Source organism: Motacilla alba, chromosome 5 (assembly GCF_015832195.1).
Source record: "Motacilla alba alba isolate MOTALB_02 chromosome 5, Motacilla_alba_V1.0_pri, whole genome shotgun sequence".
Classification (NCBI taxonomy): Eukaryota; Metazoa; Chordata; class Aves; order Passeriformes; family Motacillidae; genus Motacilla; species Motacilla alba.
Window position 1 is genome coordinate 26,946,363 of NC_052020.1, and position 25,701 is coordinate 26,972,063.

General features: G+C 42.3%; 1 protein-coding gene across 10 annotated transcripts in view; it reads left to right on the plus strand.

Moving 5' to 3' along the window:
- DPF3 (double PHD fingers 3) overlaps positions 1–25,701 on the plus strand; it is a 167,391-nt gene that overhangs the window by 45,111 nt on the left and 96,579 nt on the right. For all 10 annotated transcript variants that reach the window (XR_005256987.1, XR_005256988.1, XR_005256986.1 and 7 more), the window contains one exon: positions 21,748–21,908. Coding sequence is in view for 5 of the 10 variants with exons in the window: in XM_038136989.1 (XP_037992917.1) it covers positions 21,748–21,908 (161 nt within the window). In the remaining 5 variants the exon portion in view is untranslated. The remainder of the gene's footprint in view (positions 1–21,747; positions 21,909–25,701) is intronic.

The window sequence follows — 25,701 nt, forward strand, 5'->3', positions numbered from 1 at the left end:
GTTTTCAGGATTTAAAAAAAAAATCTTTGCTCATTATTTGGAGACATGGTGTGCCGGAGTGATTGGACATTCTCTCTGGAGGAGGCAAGGGCTCAATCAGTAGTATCTACAAGGAGGAGCAGGGTTCACTTAGAAGTACTAAAGGAAAAAGTGCTTATGTTTGTCTGCTTTTTTTGCATACCCCTTCATTGTCCATGGACCAAGTGATAATTGTTTATACCAGGTGGTCATAGTTACTATTGTATTAAAAGAAAAATCAAGAAGGAGCATTCAGATTTTGCAGAATTGATAGATAGAATTACTCCACTCTTTTTGGGTCAAGGATGTGTCTAATGTAACATTCAAACAGACAAACTAAAAAATAAACAGACAAAAGAAGCAAAAACCTACATAACTCCAAGTCTTGATTTCAGTACTTCCCCAATATTGCATAACTTTATGAAGGCAAGTGGCATGTTTTAAACAGGTGTAGAGTTGTTCCTCACTGCTTCCTGTATTTCAAACCCTGCTATCTGATTGGAATGGGAGCACAGCTATTGCATGCCTGTTGCCTTGTGCCTTGGTAACCCTGGATCATGCATTCACTGAATCACCAGCCCCTTTGCTTTTCTGTGTCCGGAGCTGGCGCTCATCTCCATCCACCGCGCTCGCCTCCCGCTGCTTCTGCACATGGTGCAGTCATGCACCGGGCTGAGCTCCTGCTCATGCCAAATCCACCATGCTGTTGAAGGAGGATGTTACAGTGCTGGAACCAATTGAAGCATAAAGAAGCCAAGAAATAAATGAAAAAGGGAACTGTGTTTAAATCATCACATCAAATAAAGGAAAAACCCAAATAAATGTGAAGAGAACATGAAATTTTGTCTTTGATGTTGTGTGCTGGGAAGGTTTCAATCTCTTTTTAAAGCTCCTCCTCCACCCTCTTGCTACTTATGGGATTGTATCCAATATTCCAATGTTCATGTAATGCCTTGACTTTGCTATCATTCTTCTTGGGATAATTATAGGTTAATATAATGTACCTATTGTTCTGTTCCACAAAGCAGCACTGTCATACGGATGGCAGGGGTGAGGTGGGGGGGATCTTTGTGTGTTCTCCTGCATCCACATTGTATCTTTAATTAGTGTTCTTCCTTGTCTTTTTTATTTTAATTTTTTTCCTTCCCATGGTACATGCTAAGTACTTCCCCTTCTCAGACTGTTGGTCTCTTTTCCCAGTTACACTGTTTTTTTGGTTTTGGCTGAGTTCACTCCCATCATAGCAGGTTTGCCTTTCAGATGAAAACAACATGAAAACCAAGTAAGGAGTTACTGGTGTTTACAGAGAAAGCAGATAAATTATTCTTTCCTAAAACATATTTGTTTGGTCTTTTGTTATCTTGTATGATTTTTCCTAAATTCAGAGAGAAGAAATCTGCCCTGTGCCCAAGGGCTCCACTCTGCATCTGGGCCCTGCTGCACAAGGCATTGCATAAATATGTACTAACATGGTCCCTGACTGGAGTGCTCACACGTTTTTTCTGTAACAGGATTCATCTTTGCCCTCCAGGTGCAGGTGTGGGAGACTGCTGTTGAGTGTTGTACAGCGGTTTTGGTGCTGGGTCTTCCATTGTGTTTGCTAGACAGGGTGCTAAGGATAGTATTGTGTGCTTGAGAACTATTAAGGAGAGGTTAAAGGGCCCAGCTAGTCTCAGTTGTTGTACCCAGTAGAGGAAGTTAGTTCTTAATTGGTGGAGTTCTTAATTGGTGTCATCAATTGTTTGTTTTCTATTGTTGCCACCTCCAAGATAATATTCAGAGTTAGTGATGTATTTTAACCCATAGGTTCATGTAGATTAGATACTGTGTATTTTGCTGTAAAGTACTTTTTACTTTTGAGTCAACTAAATGGTCTGGATGGATGGTTCCTAACTAGCCCATCAAAGTGAAACAGTAGTGGGCTGTTTTTTTTTTTATTTTTCAGGACTTCACACAACTTCCTTCACTTTGAGTGGGTTTACCAGAATGATGAAATGGGAAACCTCCAAATGATTGTGTTTTTGAAACCTATTGTTATAAAGGAGGGGATTATAGATTTTGGAAAAATCTGGATCAAAACCTCTCTGCTAACAATGAGTGTGCCTTGAATACATGCAGCTTCCCTTCTGTGAATGGATGCAAGTGTGTTCTGTGGTCAGAACTCGGTCTCCTTTTCTGCAGCTCCTGGGCTTCCTCTTGCTCCTGATGCACAAAGCCAGAACAGTTTCAACTTGAATGTTTCTTTCAAAATGCCTTACATGAATCTTGGAAAGGTCTGAAGGCTCATCCAACTTTGACATTGCTAAGTTCTTCTGTGACAGGGAGTGATTTCTGCTGTGAAGTGTTTAAAATCATTGGTCTCTGTACACCTTCACATACTTGCAAGTCTGAAAAAGCATGGTGTCCCTCTGTGAGTGTATGGAATGGAGTAAAACAGACTTAGTGGATGGAAGTGGACTTCTTGAGAATATGATCTTTCTACGAGAAAAATTAACCTCTTTCATAATGATAATATGTAGAATTTTGTCTCCAAAACAAAAGAACCAACACAGATGTACAATTTGGCAAACCACTAATGTTAAGCAGCCAGCCTCTTTGTCTCTGGTGTAATTCCATGGGCTTCAAGGGAATTACACCAGTGGCAGTGAATCTGCCCTAAAATGCCTTTGACTAAAATTTGTTGGTTTCTCTCTGGTGTCCTGGGTAATGCCAAATCAAATATGATGTTTTAGAAATGGATGAACTCTTGTGTGCTCAGTGCTGCATGGTGAGAAACACCCCCTGGTACGAGCACACAAGCATCCACACACACATATGGAGTGCTTTCTGGGGATGTTCCCAGAACCAAGGCGCTTGCCAGGTGGGATTGCAAGCCAGCTCTGGCTGTGTTGTGTGTGTTGGGGAAGCACAGGGATGTTCCTCACAACTGCTGCTTGCCTTGTTCTTGCTTATTGTATTCCCCCTTTGTATCCTGAAGTGGAAACCATAGGTTAATCCCAGTCAGATCCTGCAAATGTTTGCCCCTGTTGGACCAGACCCAGAAAAATTCCTCCTGCTGGCTTCAGTGTATTTACATACCACAGGTCATTACAAGGTGGTGCTCACCTTTGTATGCATTCCCACATGTCAAAGCAGAGATGTTAGCTCATTTTTCTTTTTTCTCCCATATTTCTTCTATTTTCTAGGTTACTTTTTTTTAAGAGATAAGAAAGCGAAAGGAGTGATCCCCATGGGTCCTGACATCTGCTGCAGTCATTCTTACAGACTCAAAGGAGATTTAGGGAAGGAGAGGAAACAGTCTGGCTGCAGTCTCTTATTGTTTCTCTTTCGTGGGCCCCCACCCTGCACCCTCCTGGGCCTGCAATCCACTAACTAGCTCCTCCTGACTCCAGCTGTCATTTTTCCTTTTTATCTATTCCTCTCTCAAAGAACCAAATGTCATCTCTTGTGGTTCCCTTAGCTGGGGTCAGAGACTCCTTTATGTGCATTACGCTGATCAAGGATTTTTAACTGGGAATGAGAGCAGTAATCAACTGCATGGTTGGGGAAGGGGAGAGATTAAATCTGAGAATTGCCAGTGATTGCCCCACGTGAAGAACAGCAAGCAGCTAGCACAACACATGCTATCATTATGCTCTTATGATTATTTTATTCCCTCAGTGACAGTAAAATGCTATCTATAGCAGAAAGGTAGGACAAAGTCCACCCTTGTTTAGCCCTGTGGTATTCAGTGGATTTTCTGTGGGGTAGAATTGGGAGCAATTAGATTTATTATTTGGAGTGACTCATGTTTTCAGGACCCTCTGCCTGGGAGATTTCAAGAAAGGGAGAAGGGAAATCAAAGGTATGTTTATGATCTAAATTGGGAGGCCATTTTTGTTCAGAAAAGAGCAGCCATTTTTATATCCAGTCTTGATTCTGTAGCTGTGGAGAAGTCATTAGAGGGTGTTGTGGGACGGGACTTCTGCTGTGTCCTGACACTTCAACTTAGTCAGCAAGTTTTGGAGCATGATGGCTGAATGAAAGTGAGGTGAATAAAATATAAGCATGGTTCCTGATGCTGCTTCAAGCTCTGCCCATGGTTGATTCTTCTGTTTGTTCAATACAGAATAAAGCTTCAGGGGCTGCAACAGATTGCAAACTTTACGTTTCACAGTCTGTGAAGGCATACGTTACACAATGAGAATTACCTTTGGATTGATTAATTACTTTTATTTTAGTAGCCAAAACTGTCTCCTTCAGTACACCCTTTTAAAAGTCTTGTCAGTCCCTCTAAAATGCCCTCTGTTGTTACAGAGCTATAGGAAGAATAGTACAAAGTGTCCTGATTCTCCTTTTGCACTGATGTAAGTCAAGAGTACTCTGAAGTACACAGAAAGTGGTTCAGTCCTCTTATAGAAGAGCATTTTCTTCATAAGAGAAAAACAGACTGTAGTTAGAGTTGGTTTATTTGAGGGAGACCTTCTGGGTGGAGAAAGAAATTTCCCTCAACTCAAATTGCCAGTTTTGGCTAAGATGTGTGCTGGTGTCTAACATACTAGTATTATTCTGGTTTTATTGACTAGGCATTTGACAGTGATTTTGTTCAAGCTTTCAAAATATGTTGCTTTCTTAGCAACTCCAGCTCCTAGAAGCTGGGAACTACATGAAATTTCCAGTTTTATTGCTGAAATTTCTGTCTCTATCGACTGTAGAAATATTTACAACTAAAATAATCTACTAGTTCAGAAACAGGATCCAACTCATGACTTTTTGAGCCATTTGGTTTGGAAATATTGTAAATACTTCACTGCTTTGAAAGATGAAAATATGAAAATAACCTGGTTTAGTGGAAGGTGTCCCTGCCCATGGCAGGGCATTGGAACTAGATTATCTTTAAGGTCCCTTCCAACAGAAATCATTTTGTGATTCTGTTAAATGTCAGGCATGGGTTGCTGCTGGAATACAGAAAGAAAGGTGGGAAAATCAGGATGAAAAAGGCTTATTTCCCACAGGTCAGGGGCTAAGCTTCTTGAACTTGGACTTAGTCCCTTTGCTGCCTACTTTAGCAGTTAGAATAGATGTACCTGAATCTCAAGTTTAAGATGGAACCTATTGGTAAAGATCCAATCAAATACTACATTGAAAAGGTTCCAAATCTGGCCAGATTTGGAGCTGTATCTGACCTGACTTTTCCTACTTCCCTCTACCATGATGGTTCAGCTTTATCACTGGGAATGGGCCTTTAAATAAAGTTTGAGGTCTGATCATCCCTTGTATGCATTGTGATTCGAAAAGAAGGATGGATAGGAGGAGTCCCCAGTCCTAGACATACTTTGTCATCTACTGTCTTCTTGGTCTCCTTCTTTGCTTTTCTCTGCAGTATGGGATGTGGATCACCTCCTGACATGATATAAGCACATTTGCCTCACAAATCCCTTGGAATTTTGCATGCCCTAGAGCACTGGTGATGCCAGTTTTGTCTTTCTTGGGCAGCTTATAGGACTTGAGGAACCTGGTAATTTTTTTTTTTTTTACTATAGATCTTAAGTGTTTTTAGAATACTGGGAATTTGTACCCTGTTTTTGTGGACCTTTGTGTGGTAAATGCCTTGTACATTATTTTGTAGGGTTGGCAGAGACGGGGCTCCACTTTTCAGTTTGTAATTTCCAGTCCTTTGTTGTTCAAAGACACACAGTCCCTGCTGTGTGCTGTTCCATTTACTGCTCCCTTTTCAGTCTTTTCTTGCCATCTTTCCTTACTTATTCAAATGTGTCATTCCCAATGGTATTGCTGTTTTGTTCAGTGGGAGCCATGATTAAAAGTTTCCCCACTGGACTGATTTGATTTGATACCTGTCTTTTCAACCTCACAGTCTTTGAACAAATCCCCCAGTACATAGGCAAATACCAACACCAATGCTGTGGCCTCATGCTTCTTCCATCTTGTGCAGCTTTTTACCTTAGTAAAATGAGTGTAAGTCTAGGAGAAGTTGAAACACAGTTCTTAGTCTATGCCAACTTTAATGGCAACCAAATGTACAATGTCATGGGGAAATTATGTTTCTGAAGTCCAGGTCTTAAACCTAGACCAAAGGTGAACTGTAATTTATCATAATTTACCTGTTGTTACAATATTAAATGCTTTACAAAAGCAAGTTGCATTTTTTCTGCTTCCACCCTTTAAAATTTTTTTGTAACGTTCCTCTCTTCAAATGTACTGACAGTTGCATTCACATGGAACAATATTACTGCAGTAGCCACATGGTCCTTCAGGACATTATATAAACATGTGCTTCAAGTGACTATAGAACATGCAATCCTGAAGGAAGCAGATAATTGCAGAGACAAGCTATATTTTTACTGCCATTTTTGGAGCACTAACAACTCTCTAAAAAGTAGATATTGCTAGAACTTAGTCCTCTTCTTTCTGTAGAACCAGGTGTTCTGGGATTCTTCTCCAACATTTTATCAAGATTATCTCCTTTAAGTAGGCAGAATTAACAGAAAACAGACATCAAAGAAACCTAAGCACAAGCATGCAGCATAAAGATTCTGTAAAGTGTCAGATTTGGGATATTAAAAACAATCTCAAAACCATGTCATCCTCTAGTAAATTATAGCCATACCAGTTATCACCTCAAAATCCTCTAGGAATTTTTTGCCACAGATGCTTTCCAGATGCTGCAGCAGTTTCCAGCTGTTTCTCCACTTTTGCATGCACCAGACAAAACTGAGAAACCACATCAGCTGATGGGCAAATTTATGAAGGGTAAAATGGAGTAGGAGGTACTTAGTAGGAACAGACATAATTCCATCTAAGATGCCACTGGCTGAAGACACAGATGCCAGCCATTTATCAGCTGGCTTCATACTGAAGGTTTGTTTTAGTTTAGTGTGCTCTGCACTTGGACTTGCCCTATTTCCTTCAGTCTTCTGGCTTGCTAGACCAAAAGGAGGAGAGAAAAAAGAGAGCCATGAACTTATCATTCATATAAGTGTATAGTTTTCTTATAATTGAACTTCTCTCTGGCAAGAAATCACATGAAAATGAAGTTATGAGATTGCCCTAGCTCTGCATTACCCCCACAACAAGAACGACCTGGAAGAGTTTATCTCAACACATAAAATGTCAAATGAACACCAGGCATTCTTTGTATTCAAAACCCATATGTGAGTTCCTGTAGCTCCTCTTAAATGAAGTATTCAAAGTCATTCATGGCAGCCTTATACCCAAGAATCCATGTGGCAGTGATTAATTTATAAATATATGCAATCTGTGTATAGGCAATGCTGTAGATGAGTGATAGTAAAACCTGAAAAGTTTGCTTCTTGAATGGGCTGAGAGGGAGCAGCATGATCAGCAGGGTGTGGTACCTGCTGCTGTGCTGTGGTTGATGCTCGGCCATCATTGTTGTGTGTTGGTGTAAGCTGTGAGCAGATGCTTTAGTGCACTGCCAGGCCGTCACACCGTGACTGGCTCGTACAGCTCTGCAGCTGTATTTTCTTCCTGACTGCTGCAGAGAAGACTTGCTTTCCATCTCTCCATCTTTGTGCTTCTCTCTTTGACTGCATCGCAGTAAAGAACAATCACTAGTTCTTTGAAATATTGGCTAAGCCTGCTTGTTTGTTGAGCAGAGAGGCTCTGATTAAGCTACTGATTCCTTCAGAGCTCAGATGTGATGTTTTAAGGAACTCCAGCTGAGCTAGGTAATACATTCAATTGTTTTCCCTTTTCTGCAAAAAGTTTCCTGTGTTTCATTGAGTCACGTAGTGCTGTCTCCTAGTTCTTATGCTGAGAAAAATTTAGTGTGTAACTGATGAGTGTATGTTACACAAAATCTCCAAAGAGGATCTCAAGGGCTTTTCTTTCATAACCCTCACTAAAGATGATTAGATTTTTTAGCGTTCCATGCATGCGGCTTGTGGTTCTCGTTGGGAAGAAGAGGGGACCCGTTGGAGAGAAAGGAGACCACCATCCTGTTGTTCAAGTGATACAGCCAACAGAGCTGTTATCAAATAATAACAGTTCCCAAGCTAATCACAAATGAGAGCACCCCACAGAGGGCAGAAGGCATTTACCCGCCTGCTTTTACTCAGTAGCAACTACACCAAGAGGATTCGTCTATGTGTGATAGTCCTTGGAAGAAGACTTCCATGCCCTCCTTACATGTGACCTTTTTGCAGATCCTTTATTTTAATTCTCTTCTCAACTCCTGCCCATGGAGACACTCTTCCCTTCCCCCTTCCACTGCCTTGGAGCTGTTTTGCTTCTCCTGATGAATGTCAAGTGTTTTGGGCCTGCAGCCCTAATGGGTGGGGGCTAAGACTTGGATCTACCCCTGAGACACAGTGGAGCCAGCAAAGATGGGTTATTTTAAATTGTGTGGTGACAAGCCTTTTTTTTTTTCCCCTCCCTTTTTGTTCCCAGAGGATAGCTGGGGAAGTTTGCTGTGCCAAATGGTTGGAATGTGTTTTTTCTCCTCTTCCTCCCCCTTCAAAACAAAAAGAGAAAACTTTATGCTGTGAATTCTGTTAATTGGGAAACATAAATTCAAACTGTAGTGCAGCATTGCTGGGCCTAGGCACCTATTGAAGTTTAATGAGGGAACAGCAGCTTTCTCTTGCCCTCCCCTCTTATGCTCTCCCTACATCAAACTCTTTCTTGTGGTGCCATCCTGTTCCTATGGGAGTATGGGAATGCCTGGGAGAGTGTGTGCATTTGTCCAAAGTTCTCATGGGTCTGAATGCAATAAGTGACTCCTTTAAAAAAATGCAGCCAGAGTGAGGCATGGACATTATTCCAAGCTGAAGTTAATTGGGTAGCCAGTGTAGGAAAAAGAATGAAAGATTCCTCTGGGTTCCTGCCCTAAGTGGCTGCAAGCCCATCGAGAGAAATCCACTCTGCAACAGAGATTTAATGGTTTATGTGCCCTGACCATATGTTTCGGACTGATGACAGGGTTCCATGATGAATGTTACACAACTTTTTACTTCTTGTATCAGGCCTGATATTTTCTCTGAACTTGATAATGAAGTTATTTCCTTCTCACTACTGACTGGCTGAAGAGAGATCTCATCAAATCTAAAATACAAAATAAGAATCATTCTCCTTGTTCTAGCTCTGATAATGGGAATAAATGGGTTCCCATCAGCTTGTACTGGATATAATGGAGTCCCTTACACAAAAAGCCAACCTGAGAGGGCCTTGATCAGAGCATGAATGGGAGTAAAATTAAACTGAGTGTAATAACATATACTTAGCAAAGATAGACAAGTTCATCTGAAATGGCTCTGGAGTGAATGCCAAAAGCAAAAGCTTCCCTTTGGCACTGATGTTTCAAGAAGAAAAGCAATTCACATAGTGGCAGAAAGGTAGCTTGGAAGGGTAACAGGAAGAGAGCTTGATTAGAGGGCCCTATGAGTCCCAAAATTTATTAAAGCCAATGCTGATTGGCTTTGAGATCTGCTGCAGTAAAAAAAATAAAACTTACCCTTGGGTAGAAATGCTTCTTATGGTGGTGCAAGACAACTGTTCATCTTGAGTGCCACAAGGTATTTTAACCTACTGGTAATATTTTACTGCTTTTGCCTGCTAGCTCATCTATGTTTATGTAACATTAAGCATTGAAACTCTTATTTTTATCAACTTTGCCAAGCAATTTTATAAACTGCTGCTGATGCAGCTCTGGAAGTCTGGGAAGGGCTGCTTGCTTTTGCTTTGAGAGATGGGATATAAGGTTAGAGGGGGTGGATGGTGATTGCATGAGCAATGCAGGTCAGGTTACTGTTGGATTCCTCTTGCAAGATAAGTGAGAGCCCTCTGAAAGGTAATTATTGGAAAGCATAAATTCCTGAGATAACCTGTCCAAGAAGAAATACTGACAGGAGCAGAGGCCATGTGTTAAAGGCTAGCCATTACTCCAGGGCAATGGGCAAACCTCTCTCTCTCTCTTTTTCTGTAACCTCTCTTTGCTCTGACAGTTGACTCCTGCAGTTCTTTTCCTTCAGTTACTTGTCAATCTTTTTCTTGTCCTGTTTATAGACCACTGTCATGCTTGTCTCTATCCTGTGCTAATTGGGGTGCAGACAAGTGGAGACTGTATTATGCAGTTTAGTTCCATGTCCAAACTCTTGTTTAGTCATTTTCTTTGCTTGTCATTGTTATTGTCACTGCAGTGTTCAGGTAGCTTTTACAGGATATCTGGGAAAAAAAAAAAAAAAGAAAGGTTACTTTTGTATTTCTTTAACAGATTTTGGTAGAGAAGAGCTTCAACTAGCTTTCAGCATGATCTGGTGTCAGCTTTGTCTCTGAACCAAGAAAATTACTGGATGGCAGTTGGGGAAGGAAGTCTTGCAGAGTAAGAAAACAAATTTCAAAGGAAAAGATGGAGCAGAACTAGGAAATAAGAAAAGTGACTTCTCTTTCTCTATGGCTTTGTTATGCAAAATCTCTGTGTCTCATCTGTAATGTAGAGATAATGGTGTCTACCCAGCTCCTATTTCCACTGTTTGATTGATTAATGACTGTCTCGTGATCCCTAGATTACACTATTGCGACCCGCAGCTTTAACTACTGCAGTGTATTACATACAGAAAGAAAATGGAACCAATGTGTTAGCTCTGGCTAGTTCCAGCTGGGAAAACAGCTGGAAAAATGATAAACTGACCTGAACAGCCTTGCCCACGTGTATCTGCTTCTAAGACCTCATTCTAAAAGTGCACTGAAGCATGTGCTCTCTGTTCAGCTGCCATCACTGTTCAGCAAGACATTCAAGTATCTGCCTAACTTTGAGTTGAAGGGGACTTGCACTCTGAATAACGTGCTGTGCTGAACTGGGACCTGATGCTTGATCACAGGCAGGGTTTCATCACAAGTGTTTGAAGACCTCAGTCAACACACAGGGCCAAAAGTGACTCTGAGGTCTGCCCTAGCATGATGGGGATATGCATTAAACAACTGGGGTCTTTCAGACTTGCCAAAAGAGTAAGTTATTTGAGTAGAAAAAAGGATTGTTATTTTGCAGTGATAATTGCAGCAAAACTATTGCGGGCTTTGCTAATTGTTAAGTGAATTACAAAGCTTTTCTATTTAATTTAACTGTTCTACAGTAATAACCACCTCAATCTGATACTTGAATTAAGGTGGTGTTGAGAACAGGAAGCAAGGCAGAAGAAAAAGAGGTGCAAGGAAAGTCCATTTATATGGGAACGGCCATTTGAGTTTCTGAAAGCTGGTTGTGGCAAGCACTTTTTCTTGACTTTATTAGAGAGTTCCTCTTGGGCGCTGCATAAATATCTGCAGAAACCAGGGCACAGGTGTTTGAAACATCACTCCTCAGAATTATATATTAGTATTTGCAATGATGGTTTGCTCTGCTCCCATGGGATGTGCTCCAGGTGCAGAAGATCCTGTGCCTAGACCTTTGAGTTACTTCCAGTGAGCTCTCAATACAGGGCATTCTTTATGCTGGGGAAGCTGTGAGATGATGTGTTGGATGCATCTGTTTCACCTCTTACAATTTTTATTGTTACTTTTTGAGGAGTAATAATGAAACTTTAGCAGAGGAATGACCGTAATCTGCCCTGCTTCCATTTGTGGGTAGAGCTGGGGGAAGGAGGTGAGAAAAGGAAATCTAATTCACAGTTATCTTGGGAATTCCCCTATGTAGCATGAGTCAAGTATATCCCTGCTGTACGTTTGCCAAGGCCAGCAGATTTATACAAGTACCAGAATGATTGTTCCTGTGTATTTAAGAGAAATAATAACTCAAAGAAACATAACTTTAGTTATCTAGCATGAGATGATTTTACAGAGAACAGAAAATATAATTTTCTCTTTTGATAATTATTGACTAGGTACAGTAGATTTTAGTGTTTTCTTACATGTGTATTCAGTTTGTCACACATAGATTGTGACCAAGGACCTGAAAGTGCTAACCATTCAAGATTAGTAACTTCAAAGTATTGGGTCTAGCTAGTTTTTTTCCCAAGGCTGACCTCAGAGGCGAAGTAAACTCTAATAATTATGTGCTTTTATGTTAGATCTGTATAAATCTCTGCTTTGCTACTTGTGTGATCATTTTCACCTGTGCAAAAAGGATTGTTTCCTGGAGCGGCATTTCCTTTGCAGCAGGAGATACAAGGTTCCTACAAAAGAGACAAGCCAGCAGAAAAATGTGAGCTTACTAACTCTTTCTAGTCAAAGGACAGAAAGTACCTAAAATATTAATGTAATAACAGTTCAATGTAGTGGGGAAGCTTGCATGCCATTTAGGAACATTTGTGCTACTCTTCTACTTGCATGTTTACTTGAATCTCTTTTAAATTCTGTCACCTGAATTGAATGGCACTGTATATTTGTCTACTAAATAACTGCACAAGGTGCAGGGGAAATCCCAGCCACAGAACTTCCAAGAGGGCTAACAGAGGTCATTCAGACCAGGACCATGCTGTAGAACTTGGATGCTTGGGACTCTGATATGGCTTAAAGCATGGGGCAAAACCCCCCTGGTCTTTCCTGGCATCTCACTGCCTGTTGAGCTCTGGTGGAGATATGTAGCTTCATGAAAGATGAGATACCTAGAGACACATGAAAAAGAATGCTCTTGTCAGCTTAGCTGATGTCATTTGGGCCAATGATGTAACTTCCATTTGCATTTGCTGTGTCTCCCAAAAGGGCTGTGCTGGCTGAGTGACCTAGCTGTCACCACTGATGGTGTGGACAGATTTTTTCCCATTGCAAGCAAACAGGTGTGCCACTTGAAGACTAACCCAAGCTGGTTGTACTGCTGGAGATACCTCTGGAGGCAGAAGGGGTTTTGTGAGCTTGCCCTCAGCTCTTCCAGGCAATGTCAGCTGGCTTTGCTCGAGCGATCGAATGGCCTTGCTTGAACTGAGTCAGGGAGCGCTCACACCAACATTGCCACTGGCAGGAGGTGTGGGAGCAGTAAGCTCTAGGAGACAAGCAGTGAAAAGCAGCAGGGTAGGAGGGAATGGGTGATATTTTTAGCTGGCACAGCTAGAGCTAGGAGAGGATTTCTGTTCATGATCTGAGCATCTTTTTAGTACAGACAGTGCCTGAAGTAATGCACACGATTTATTATTGAGGTAAGTGTAGGGTGTTACCGGCGTTCTGCAGGGGAACTATTAAAGCTACAAAGGAAGTCACGGCAGAGTAATTTGTAGAAGTCTGGTTTGCTGTCTTCCTGGTGCCAGCTTGGGTGATAGATTATGGTTTTTACCAGGAATGCAAAAGATAGGATCACTGTGGGAAATCAGAACCATGGGAGCTGAGTGGATAGACTTTGTCTTTGACTGCATCTGGCCTGTAAGACTATTGTTGCTCTAAGCCAAACAGAATTCTGGTGACCCCAGGCCCCAGCAGCTTGAGTTGCTTTTCTAAAAATATATATAAAGAAATCCCTTAGATGTTGTCATGTCCAATCTAATACTGTTGCTGAAGTTTTCGTTAGTTCATTCCTTTAGTAATTGGAGAGAATTTTTGACCTTTTAGGGGAGGTTAGGACCAAGCTGAATTCTGAGTGCTGTCTTCAGACACAAAAGAGGTCTAGGTTATTACCTTTCACACCTGTTGTTCATTTAATTGGATGATGCTGCATCTCTTTAAAACAGAAACTCTGGCCTGAGAAAGAATAGATGCTCTGAGATATCCCCAAGGAGTCTGCCTCTGAGATTAACCTAATTGGTCACTGTGCTGAGTCTAATAGAGATTGTATGCAATGTCTGTCTCTGGAAACAACTTAGGTAGCCTGATGTATGACACGAAAATTGCTGCCGATGTCTCTTCATGGAAATGAAAGTAAAGTGAGAGAAGATGTAGACAAATTACCACATGCAATGTAGTATAATTGTTCGCAGTCCAGTGTATTTGAATGGGGCTGGTAACTTAAGCTTCTGAAATACCTAATTTCATAAGTACACATCAGCTTGCACCACACACAGATTATCTCTTGTATCCAGCCAACAACTCTGCATGTTAACAGGTGAGTGAGATGGGCAGAATGATCCCATTTTTTTGGCTTTGAGAACTGGGAATGTGGCTGCAGGCCCTGAGCAGGGCCATGCACAGTTGCAGGAAAAGGAGCACCCCTTGTTCTAATCCTTATTCCTGCACGAAGAGGGCTGCAGCTCTTCACCCTGAAAGCTAGATTTTTGTTAGCAAGATACCATCATGTACCACACTCTTCTTGGCAGTATTAACTTGTGCTGCTGTTTCTTTTCTTTAAATGGAAATGCCAGCAGAGCTCTCATACTTCTACAATACATGTGAGGATGGGGCTAATCAGATCAATTTTCCTCAAATTGTAAGTTAAGCCTACCTTTTGTCATTTTTCTTCAAAGACAGACTTTTTGCATGAGATGATACCTGTAGTTTCACAGTGGATTAAATTACAGCCTAAGCCTGTTTCCAGAGCAGTGAATGTAGCTCACTCTACAAGGCTGTGCTCTCTGTTACGAATCAGCATCACACTGTGATTCAAGCAGTGAGTACCCTGTTGATTCTGGCCACAAGTACCCAGCAGAGATTTCCAACCCATCAGGGGAAGTCTTCTAGTAAATACCTGCAAAAGGGGATTTCTTTGCTCTTCTACATAGAATGCTAATGCTGAGTGCTTGGAGGAGAGTGCTAAAAAACCTTACATTGCTTCTACACTGATTTGAGATTCAACCTAGACTTGTAGCTCAGGGCATCTTCTTGATTGCTGTAATGTCTGATCTGTGCCAGTGCTGACTCAGGAGCTCGTCATCAGCTCTCTGATGGCTCCTAATCCCTTGAACCACATACAGTCTCTGCACCTGCCACACAGCAGTGAACAAGTGCTAGAAGCTTGTCTATTTTGACCTGTCTGCATGAGTTCTTCCAATGAAAAGTGTTAACTCTCCTGGAAAGTCTTTTGTTTACCCTTGGATCATTGCTGCTCCAGCAGCACTGTCTGCTTTATATACTGTTTAGTGGTCTGATTTGTGTAGTCTACCTACTACCAAAAGAGTCCTGCTAGCCATTGTTTCTCTGGCATTGCTTCCCAGGTTGCGGAAAGTTATACAGTCTTCCTGTTGTCCATCAGGTGAAATTATGTATAGAAATGAAATAGCTGTCTCAATGACTCTGGCTTTTGGAGACTGTAGATATGTGTTTAGAAAGCTGCCAAGTTTATGTGAAAAAACTGAGAGCCCAGAAAGTCTGAGTCATTCTGTAGCACATCTGGAAATCCTGTTTTGCCTTTGCTCACATTCACACCCCTTACATCATTAGAAAATGTTGTGCAGGGACAGATGCAATGGACCACTATGAGAAAACTGAATCTGCACATTCCTGCACTTTCTGGCTTGCCATCAGATTTTGTGGTAGGATTTTGAGCAGTCTGTTATGCTTCAACTAACACCAGGAAAGCAGTTCTCTATTGGTCTTGAATCTCCACGTCCTACCTTGATGCAGTTGCAAAGGGTGCATGCTTGTAGCAATTAAGCACTGCCTATAAACTAGAAATTCCAGAGAGTGCAGCCAAAGGAGGGGCCTAGCCAGCCCTTTGTTGTTTAATGCTCAATAGCTGTCTGACACTCTTGAATATGTCATATTTTCTTTTGCTTGGATCTTTTGATGAATGTTATGTTAGCATCTTGCAATGTAATGTGAGGATGAGCAAAGCAGAATGCTTTATCTCTCTGGGAAGATGCTCTGGAGCTGAAGGTCTGCTGTCTGAAGATGCTACAGGAGCCTGGTGATGCTGGACTCTGCTAAGCACAGGTTTCCAGCAGCATCTGGGTACAGAAAGGAGAAGCAGACGTTCAAGCAGCTTGAACTTAGTCCACTGTGCTCTTCATGAAACTCAGTAGTGTTTCAGAGTCTGTGAGGAAAAGACACAAGGACAGGCAGGGGACTGTGGGCTTCTTTGGCTTGCTTTGTGACAGGGGAGGTACCACAGTTTTGCAACTAGCTCTGTCTTTGTTGCTTATCTAGCCTGAGGTAGAGAGTCAGAGTAGGCCAGTCCAGATGGGAGAAACACATGAGCATGGCCAGGCTTCAGCTTGAGAAGAGAATTCTGCTGACTGGAGAGGGAGAGGAAGGCCCTTTTGGTGATTGTGTCTGTAAGATTACCCACATTAACAATGTTAGTGCATCGTTTGTAATGCTTCCCACTTCCAATCAGCCTCATTCTGATCTCCTCTGACTTCAGCCTCTGCCAGCTATGCTGCCCTTGCTTTCAACACTGTGAGGTTTGGGTGAGTGCTGTCAGCATGAGGGAGAAAAAGATACATAAACTGCATGTCATCAATGTCATGGCTGGCATTGCTGCCTAGATACTTCATCATATTCCCCGAAGGTTTTGCACAGATATTAAACAGAAGTGGCTGAAGAATTGAGCCCTGTGGCATTCTTTGTGTCACAGGTCATAGAGAGAAGGAGCAGCTGCCTGTCAGGGGCCTTGTGGGACCTGCTGGAAAGGAATAGTATAGGCAGCTCAGTGCAGCTCTCTCAACACTTGCCAAGACACGTAGTTGTCCAAGATGGTGTCCAGTGTTGCAGGCAACTGATAACTCAGGTGGTGCCTGCATGACTTTTTAGTCTCTCTTCAACTCTGTGAGAAGGCCTAAGACCTCACTGGTGCTTTATGTCCAGACTCATTCATGAGTGTCTCCAAAAGGAGAGTAAAAAGTATCTTCTGAAGCTGCATTGCACCACTTCTCTCATACCACATCTCAGATCTCACCCAGTTTGAAACTGGATGGCAGTGCTGCTGAAAAACAAGTTCTGATTTAAAAGGTCTTTTTTGGTTGTCCTCGCTGTACCTCACAGTGTCAAATGAACTAAAATGTAAGACTGGAGACTGAATGTATAGTAAACAAAAAGTCCATGCTTAAGGAAAGCAGGTCCCACATTTTTGAGTGTGGCTGAGGACCACTGCAAACTGTAGAAGAAAAAGTCTGTTGCTTTCTGTTACATGACTAGTCATTTCTTCCTGTGATATCAGGTTTTTACTTGCCTAGTCATGTAGTGAGCATGGCTTTAGAGGGAAATTACTAGAATGAGGCCTAGCTTCAAGAACTGGAGACAATCTGGATTCATACTCAGAGGTGTCTGGTGGAAATTTAAGAACTGCACTTGAGGAGGACAGGTTCTTTGTTATACTTTTCCCAGGGTGATGTGGACTTGTAATCATTGTTGAGCATGGCTGGTTATAGGTGTTTCAGTGAGTGCTCACCTTCTCTGGGTCCTAACCTGAATTGTCTTAGGCACTGCAGGAGGGGCACTCTGGATTCTGCCTATTTTATAGCTGTTTTAAAAGGTGTAAGTGCACTCAAAAATATGTGACTTTGCAGGATGGACTGTGAAGTAGTGGTGGAGAGCTGCTCTGCTGCTTTCAGGGCCCATCAGGATCCCTGGTCAGCACAGAAACATCTTGAACATCTGGAGTGAAGTCAGGCTCCTGGTCCTTGCTGCAAATTGCAAATTTATGGGCTTATAAGACAGGCAAGTTCTTGGGTTTCTTTTTTTTTTTTTTTTTTTTTCTCTTATTGAAGGCATGCCTAGACAGCAGCGTCATGGCGCTAGGTACTGTACAGAGAAGTGGTAAGTTGGAGCCTGCTCAGAAACCTTATGGTCTAGTTAGAGCTAGCAGGCAAAGATTGAGGGAAGGGAAGAATTGTTCTTCCCTGGCTTTGTTATTAGCTGACCTGATTCCATGGTAGAAAACCTCAGTTTCTTAACACTTAAAAGAAAAGTGACCTCAAGGAAGTCACAGACCCTGATCTTCCGTGCTGGTGCTTGCTGTCATGGCAGTGGCTACCTGCAAGGCTGCACAGAATTGCACCAGGTTCTCGTGGCAGTCCCAGCATCCACAGGGCTGCTGGTGCTTTCAGTGCTCACCTCCCCGTTCATGCCGAGCTTCCACTGCTCCCAGCCTGCTGTTTAGTTTCAGTCACACTTCTTTTCACCAGTAAAGAGCCCCTAACCTCACTAAACATTTACCCCTCCTATGCAGCTTTGCAGGAGTATGTAATAGTATGGGTTGTTGTTTTCCAAGTGCAGGAGCTTTTATCAGTCAGCCAGAGCTGGGTTATTTTAGTGTTCATGGTTTGTAAGTGCAAAGCCTGTGTGTGTGCCAGCAGTGTCATGGGCACGCCTGTCGCAAGCATCTGGGCTTTCACCTGCGGCTCTGTACTCAAGGGCTGTGTGTTTTTCACAGCGTGCTGACAACTGTATTCTGTATTTCCAGTTCTGCTGCCTTCAGTATGATTTGCCTTCCTTGTCCAGCAGTTGTTCATGTCTGCTCCTTGCTTTTTCCCAGCATCTTTAAAGTCTGCACATATGCTGATGATTTTGTGTCATTAATATCAATCTAGACAAGTCTGTGTGACCTTTAACTCCCCTGTCCAAAGGGAAGAATTGACCCTTGCAGTCGGTCACAGCACAGCACTGACTCATACATACTTTTCATAAAAATAATGAGGAAATTCCCCATAGTTTTTACAGATACTTTTTCAGGAGTTGAAGTGGAAGTCTTCCATAGCAACACAGTTTGGGAAAACTATGAAGCATGTAACAGATAATTAATCTTTTTTCTGACATATGATACACTTTACAATATTAATTTTTTTTTCTCTTCTTGTATCTCACTTGCTCAAATTTAACAGATCTGTTTGAGTTTCATTGGAGCTCATGTGCTTTCCAGTCTTATTCCCACCCTTGTCTGTTCTCCAGCTCCATTGTAAACCTCCTGGGAGGGGTCTGGGATTTGTCCCACCTCCCTGACTCTGCTATGAGGAACACAATGGGACCATACTTCCCCTTTTTTGCCCTGATTTTACTACACTTTCTGGTTTTTTTTCTGCATAAGATAAAACATGCTGTGTTTAGATATGTACCACAAAAAAAGAAAAAATATCTCCAAGTTTGAAGTTCTTTAAAAAAACACCTAACTGTAGTTTGGAATGAGTCAGAATACCTCCAATAAAGACTAATGGCAAAACAAAGTAACTAGGGACCCAAAAGTAATTTCAGGGAGCTGTTTACCACTGATGTATGTGTGTCATAAGGAAATACCATTTCTTACTTTCCTATATTTGATTGTTTGTCACTTAAAAAAAAATTCCATTTATAATTAAGGCCAGGGTAATTCCTCAGGGTCTCAGTACCTGAATATCTTTCCAGTGAATATTTAGAGAACTGCATTTTTTGATCATGCTTGCGGTAGTGGAGCCAAGGCAAGCATTCTTAAAATAAGGAGATGACTGAATACTTCTAAATTGTTATTTTTCTTTAAGGCAAAAATTGCATATTTAAAATCTTTAAAATAAATGTAATGAAACAGCTAGACTGCAAGATTTTGTCAGGAGTGAATTTGACCCGTTAGCTTGGTTGCTTCTCTGCCATTAGGATCTCAAGTGCTCTTTTCTCCCTCTTAGAAAAATCTGAAATTTACTCTACTTGATAGTGTTATTTAAAGCCAAATATTTCACATTTGAAGACTTATAGCTATTTTAAGTCTTAAAGCAAGGTGGAAACTGAAGCAATCTCAAGTCAGATCCTATATCTCGGTTGCTGAAATGTATTGTTTTTGTTAATATGGATGCTTTGTGGTGAACATATTCTAATGACTGAAGTGATTTTTGGCATAAGGAAGACATATGCAGTAGTGGTAGTTTTTTGTCACACAGCTATGCTTTTCTTTCCAGTAAACTCCTTAGAGTTAGAGAGCATCCCTGGTTTAATATAGAAGGAATCTGACATAGCTCTGAGGAAGCTCAAGTGTTTGTGGAAAGAGCTGTTAATCTTTGATCAACTGGGGTCTCCTTGTTACTGACTTTGATTACACAAGTGTACAACTTTAATTACAGCTTTTAATAAGATTTCATTTCTTCCTAGTCACATTCTTTGTATAGTAGAGCAGCTTATCTTTTCTTTCTCCCCTGCTCCCCTTCCCTTCCCCCATTGCCTTTTTATGGAAAAGGGCGTTTGAGGTCATTGCAGGGGATTCAGTGTCCGGAGGGATCCTGCTGTACACGCTCTGCCCATGCTGTACCCTCCACTTGCTTGCACAGCCCAGAGAGCTCTCTCCTTCAGCTGCCCTCCACATATCCCTGCACTGGCAGCTGCCCAGGAGCTGGTGGTCAGCAGAGGAGGACACGTCTGAGAGGCACAATGTTCACACAGACGTTCACTGCTGCACAAAACCTCTGAAAACCCTTAGGAAGTCTCTGCAGCCAAAGGATATTCTGACCTCCCCTTCATTGGATAACCCGAGACTTGGGTAAATTGAGTTCTGATCATCGGAATTGAGAAGGGAGAACATGAGGTGCCTCCCTTGGTATTTGCTGTGTTTTTGCTCTTCCCTAAGCCTCTGCTTATGGCCCCTGTCAGTGATAGGATATTGGTGCAGTGTGGCCAAGATGAGAAGAGTTTGACTTCCATGTAAATCATAAGGTACAGCTGAGGAGTTGCTTAAAAGATGTGAGTCACAAAAAAGATACAGATGGCAAAACAGAGCAATTTGCACTGATTTGACATTCAGAGGTGTGCAAAATTTTAAAATGCCAGTTGTGCCTACAGAAGAGGATAGTGGGGAAAACAACTAATAGAACAGCAAAGGGAGCTCCTTTTATCTCTGTGCATGCATCCCTTTGGCTCACTTGCTGTATGTGCTATACTCTTTTTGCACACTAATGAGTATCAGAGTCAGAGCAAGTTATGCCATCTATCACTCTGCTCCTGTTTTCTAATGAACTTACCCCTAACAGGTAGCTTTCCTAGCTATTCGTGTCACGAGTGAATTTCACCTTGACAATAGATCAAGAATGAGGTTCAGCAGTGTGGCCCACCTACTTTGCAATGCTCCAGCATGACAGATGCTTTGTGTCCTCAGGGTAGCTTTACTTTGATGCTTTTCCCTGTTTAGAAAAATTTGGAGGGAGGATTTTGGTAATCTCCAGCAGGCAGAGTTTTTAAACCTATCTCAAGGGAAGATGAAGATTCTACAGAATTTTTGAACAAACAGTTATTTATTAAGTAAGTGACATTGTCTTTAGAACTGTTATTCCCACTGGGCTCCAGAGAAAAGCAGCATTTGCCATGCTGGATCTGACTGGTCGCTGCCATAGCCTGCTGCTCCTGGCACCTCAGGCTTCACTGTGGAAGGAACTCTGGAAGGCTTATGACAAAACATCTAGTCTGACCATTGCAGATATGGCTCTAATTATTAAGGGGTATGTTTTCATGCCTCAGAAGCACACAATAAGAGAACTATGGTCTTTGCTCTTATGGGCTCTTTGGCACCAGAAATGCTGGAGCGAAGTTCTTCTAAACTTGGCTGGCTTTCTGGTTGCTTAAAACATACTGCAGCAGTTGCTGTAACATGGGATTGAAATGACTGGTTTGCTGAATTGGCTGGACAAACTACAGGGGAAGAGAAACAATCAAATGAGTTCACTGTGGTGTACATTGGCCTGACCCAGGGTCATGGGGCAGTGTGATTGCATCATTTGCTCATTCAGTAGCCACGCTGTTACTGAAAAGATCTGTGTCTGGTTCCTGCCAGCCTGATCTTTTGATGAATTTGACATCACTTTCTGCATGATCTGCTTCATCAGTGTCTCGTGTCACCAACATTTGCATCTGTCCAGCAAAATTTTTCTGTTTGTCCATTTTCAAACCAACCTCGCGTCCCCTTTTCCTACTCTTGTTGGAGGGGGCAGCGCCATCACTCTCACTGTGCCCTGTCTCTCTTGGCAGCCTCGGGGACCAGTTCTACAAAGAAGCAATTGAGCACTGTCGCAGCTACAACTCTCGGCTCTGTGCTGAGCGCAGCGTCCGCCTTCCCTTCCTGGATTCGCAGACTGGGGTAGCTCAGAACAACTGCTACATCTGGATGGAGAAGAGGCACAGGGGACCAGGTTGGTGGTGCTGTGTCTGTGTATGCACGTGCATGTAGGGAGGGCTGGCCACTGAGCCCTCGTGGGGTTTAATTAATAGGAGCTCAAACCTGCTACAGGCCACACAGAAGAGAAACTGCCTAAACCTCTGTGCCTGCAGGGGATTTCCTTTGGTAACTGCAGAGAGCTCATGCTAATTACTCTCTCACTATGCAAAGAGGTGCCTGACATGGTAGTTTCTAAGGCTGCATCATTGTAGCTCTTTTCATGCTATCAATCCCAGTCTGTAGCAGAAGACTCAATGCTCTGCTCTAAGCAAGACTGGAATTACCTCCAAGATGGAGGTGGGAGTTTCTCAGATGAATGCTGAAAATAAAGAACTATATTAGGAAGGATATAAAACTGAAGTAAAATACAGGACAGTCCATTAATTGAATGAATGTTGTTTTAATGGTTAGAAATATACCTATAAATCCTGGTTCTGCTTTGGATAGGTTAGCTTGGATATCAGTTCTGGAGCTGTGGTTCCCTTGGGTACAGAAAGAAGTTGGTACATTTCCTTAAGGAGCTTTGGCTAATGCCTGTTCCACAGCTCAGGGAAGCTCAAGGGAAAAGAGCACTGTTATTTTTGTAGACTTTGGTTAGTTGTTCCTTTGTTAGACTAAATCCATCTGAAATTCCTTTTTGAAAGGCAAAGGACAGTCACCAGTCACCAAAGACTGGAGATGTTGCTCAGACAGGAGTCCTTCTGAACCCCAAGGGGAATTTGGCTATGTTGTAGCTCAGTATCTGACCAATAATTAGCTCAGGGAACGGATTTTTAACAGCACCAAAATGTATTTCTAACTTTTTTTCCCCCCTCGTTTAGTGCAGCCCAGAGAATCCAGGCAGGAAGGGACCTGGGGTACATGGGCACTGGAAGTATGACATGCATACATATGCATAAATATGTGCCAATTCTCCAAACAATATTTACACCCTCCCACCTTCACCCTCCACCCCCTCAAATTCTAGATCTGAAATTATGGGAAGGTGAAGCCTGCTCTAATCTCCTCCATTGTCTGGTTTACAGGAGATTAAGTGGGAGGAACACATAGGATATTCCTTTATGCTCCTGGGGCTAAGAAAAATATTGCTGCTTCTGAAAAGTGCCTAGCTGAGTCTTAGCTGAAACTTTCCTTCTCCCCTGTCTAGGATATACCAAAGGAAGGATCCTTGTGCTCCTCCTATTACTAAATATCAAAAGTAGATTTAGTGTTGTGTTGCAGTACTACCAGAAAACTGTTTATATAATAAAATGTAGCCACTTCTGGTGCAAGAGACAACAGGTATTTTTACAGTCTTAAAAATATCCAAAGAATACTTTAGCTACAAAAACTGCTAGGGTAATTCAGGACTGCTGAACGTGGTTCACAAGATGGGAGTTTTCTAAACTTCTGGACTCACCCTTCTTTGGTCCACAGTCAAGTTTTTTATTTCAGCTGAAAATTCTCTAATCCTAAGTGATTATGATTTGCATAATCTTCCCTTCCCTTCCCTTCCCTTCCCTTCCCTTCCCTTCCCTTCCCTTCCCTTCCCTTCCCTTCCCTTCCCTTCCCTTCCCTTCCCTTCCCTTCCCTTCCCTTCCCTTCCCTTCCCTTCCCCTTGTTATGAGTAAGGTGCTGCTATTTTTATCCTTCTGAACACAGTCAGAAGAGACACACTCACACACACACACACACACACACACACACACACAGAGACACAGGCATACATCCACTGTGTTCAGAAGTAAGGTTTTGTCAACAGCATCTTCCACAAAGACAGACACAGGTAGTCTTGTGTGGGTCTCATTGGCATCTGTACAGGTGCAGAAGGAATCATCATAACTCTGTTACAGCATCACACCAGGAACCAAGATGTCTTAATTCTTGGCCTTTCTTAGCAACAAGCTTTGTGGACTACTTTGAGCAAATTCATTCTGCAAATCTTTCCTTCCTCACTTCTGATAGTGAACTGTTTGGCAGCTTGCCCTGCAGAAGGGGATAGGTGACATTTCTCCTGCAGATCTTCACTGAGACTGATGGTGGAACATTCTTCACAGAGAGTACCAAGTCAAAGAAGCCTCCTGCATCTGCGTTGGCCACCAAATCTGATGACTTTGTTATTTTGAATTAGAATAATCAGTGTGAAATGAACCAGCCCTCCTCCCCCATATTTGCTTTTCTCTTTCTTGATTTTTATTAGCCCATTTAGTGCTCTCCTGAGTGTCTTTGCGTAATCTCTTTCTTGTAGTATTATGGTGAGTCAAGGCATCCCTCTACAGTTTTAGCATGCCTGGTTTTGGGTTTTGGTCTGTACACAATGTGCTTGTGCCCATACTAAAAGGCTCTAAAAATTCTCTGCCAACCCTCCCAGTATCTGTCTTACGTGCTGTGCTCACTACCATTTACTATCCCTAACGTGAAAAACTAGATAAAGGCAAATGGCAAAGCTCCGGGACCTCTTTTCATGTACACAGACTTGAAAACCAGAGAAGAATCAGGAACTCGGCATATTAACCTGAGTTCTTGCTGTTTTCTTTGTTAAAGGAGTCAAAAATCTGCGTCTCATGATAAACAGTTCAGGGTTAATTTCACACAATACTGCACATAACTCCCTCCTTTTCCCCTCCTCCCCTGGCCTTTCACACGAGCTTTGAGTTATGACTCTCCTACACTAATGAGATAAACAACATAACTCACTGCAGGTTCTGCTATTTCCTCTGTAAGCAAATGGTTGGAATCTTCTCTGGTTGCCCTATAAGGTACCAGAGAGAGACAACCCACAGAGGGCTGAAGATGGTGATATGCATTATTTCCATATTCACTGCAGGATTGCCTGTGAAGGAGCTACGTTCAGAGCATTCAGAACTGACCCTTTCCTTGTTGCCTCTCCTTTGTGTACGATCTACACTTCATGTGAGCCAGCACAGTGACAGATGAGGAACAGGGTAGAGAAATGAAGGTAGCGTTGGTGGGTTGAATGAAGTGAAAATCTGGTATGTGTTTTAAGTTCAGTGGATGACAGTATATTAATGAACAGGTGTATTACAAGTAGCAACAGAGAGCTTACCTGAAGGGTTGCAGAGGTGGATGTTGGATCATCTGTTTCTAATTGATCTACCTGCCACTCTCTAAGGAACAGGCTCTCCCAATTCTCCTTTCAAGTTTCTAGCTGGGCTTTCAGCATGTGTATTTGGCTTTTGCTGCCCTGGCTGAATCCAGAACTGCTCTTTTGTATAGGAGTGCTCGCATTAGCAGATATTCCTGCCAGACTAGTAGCTCTTTGCTCCTCTCTGTCTGGGACAAAAGCAGTGGTAATTATTCCTTCAAATGGCTCCTTTATGGAGGCCCATGCAATGGAGGGCTGATTTTCTGTCCTATTGCTTTGATCTGGCAATTGCCATTTCAGTGTTGCCTTCAAGTCCTTGCACAGAACCTGCTGAGAAAGGGTGGGGCTTCTTGCCTCCACCTCTTTAATTACTCACATCAGAGCCAGGCACAATCCACCTCGTCATTATAGCAATTGTTTGCAGTGGTTAATGTTTGCAAAGTGGAATGAAGAAGGGTGTCCAAACACTGTATAAGTGCTAGTTATTCCCATTTTTATTTCCAAACCGGTCTTAGGCAACCTGTTCTGAAATGTGTCCTTCTTGGGATGTGCACAATGCCCAGCTTTCTGGGCATCAGTGAAAGAAGGGCATGCAAAGTCCAAGTTGAATAACATTCTGTGCCCTGAAACAGCCAGAATCTCTGCTGCTACTCATCACTTGGCCATACTCAGTATGCCGTAG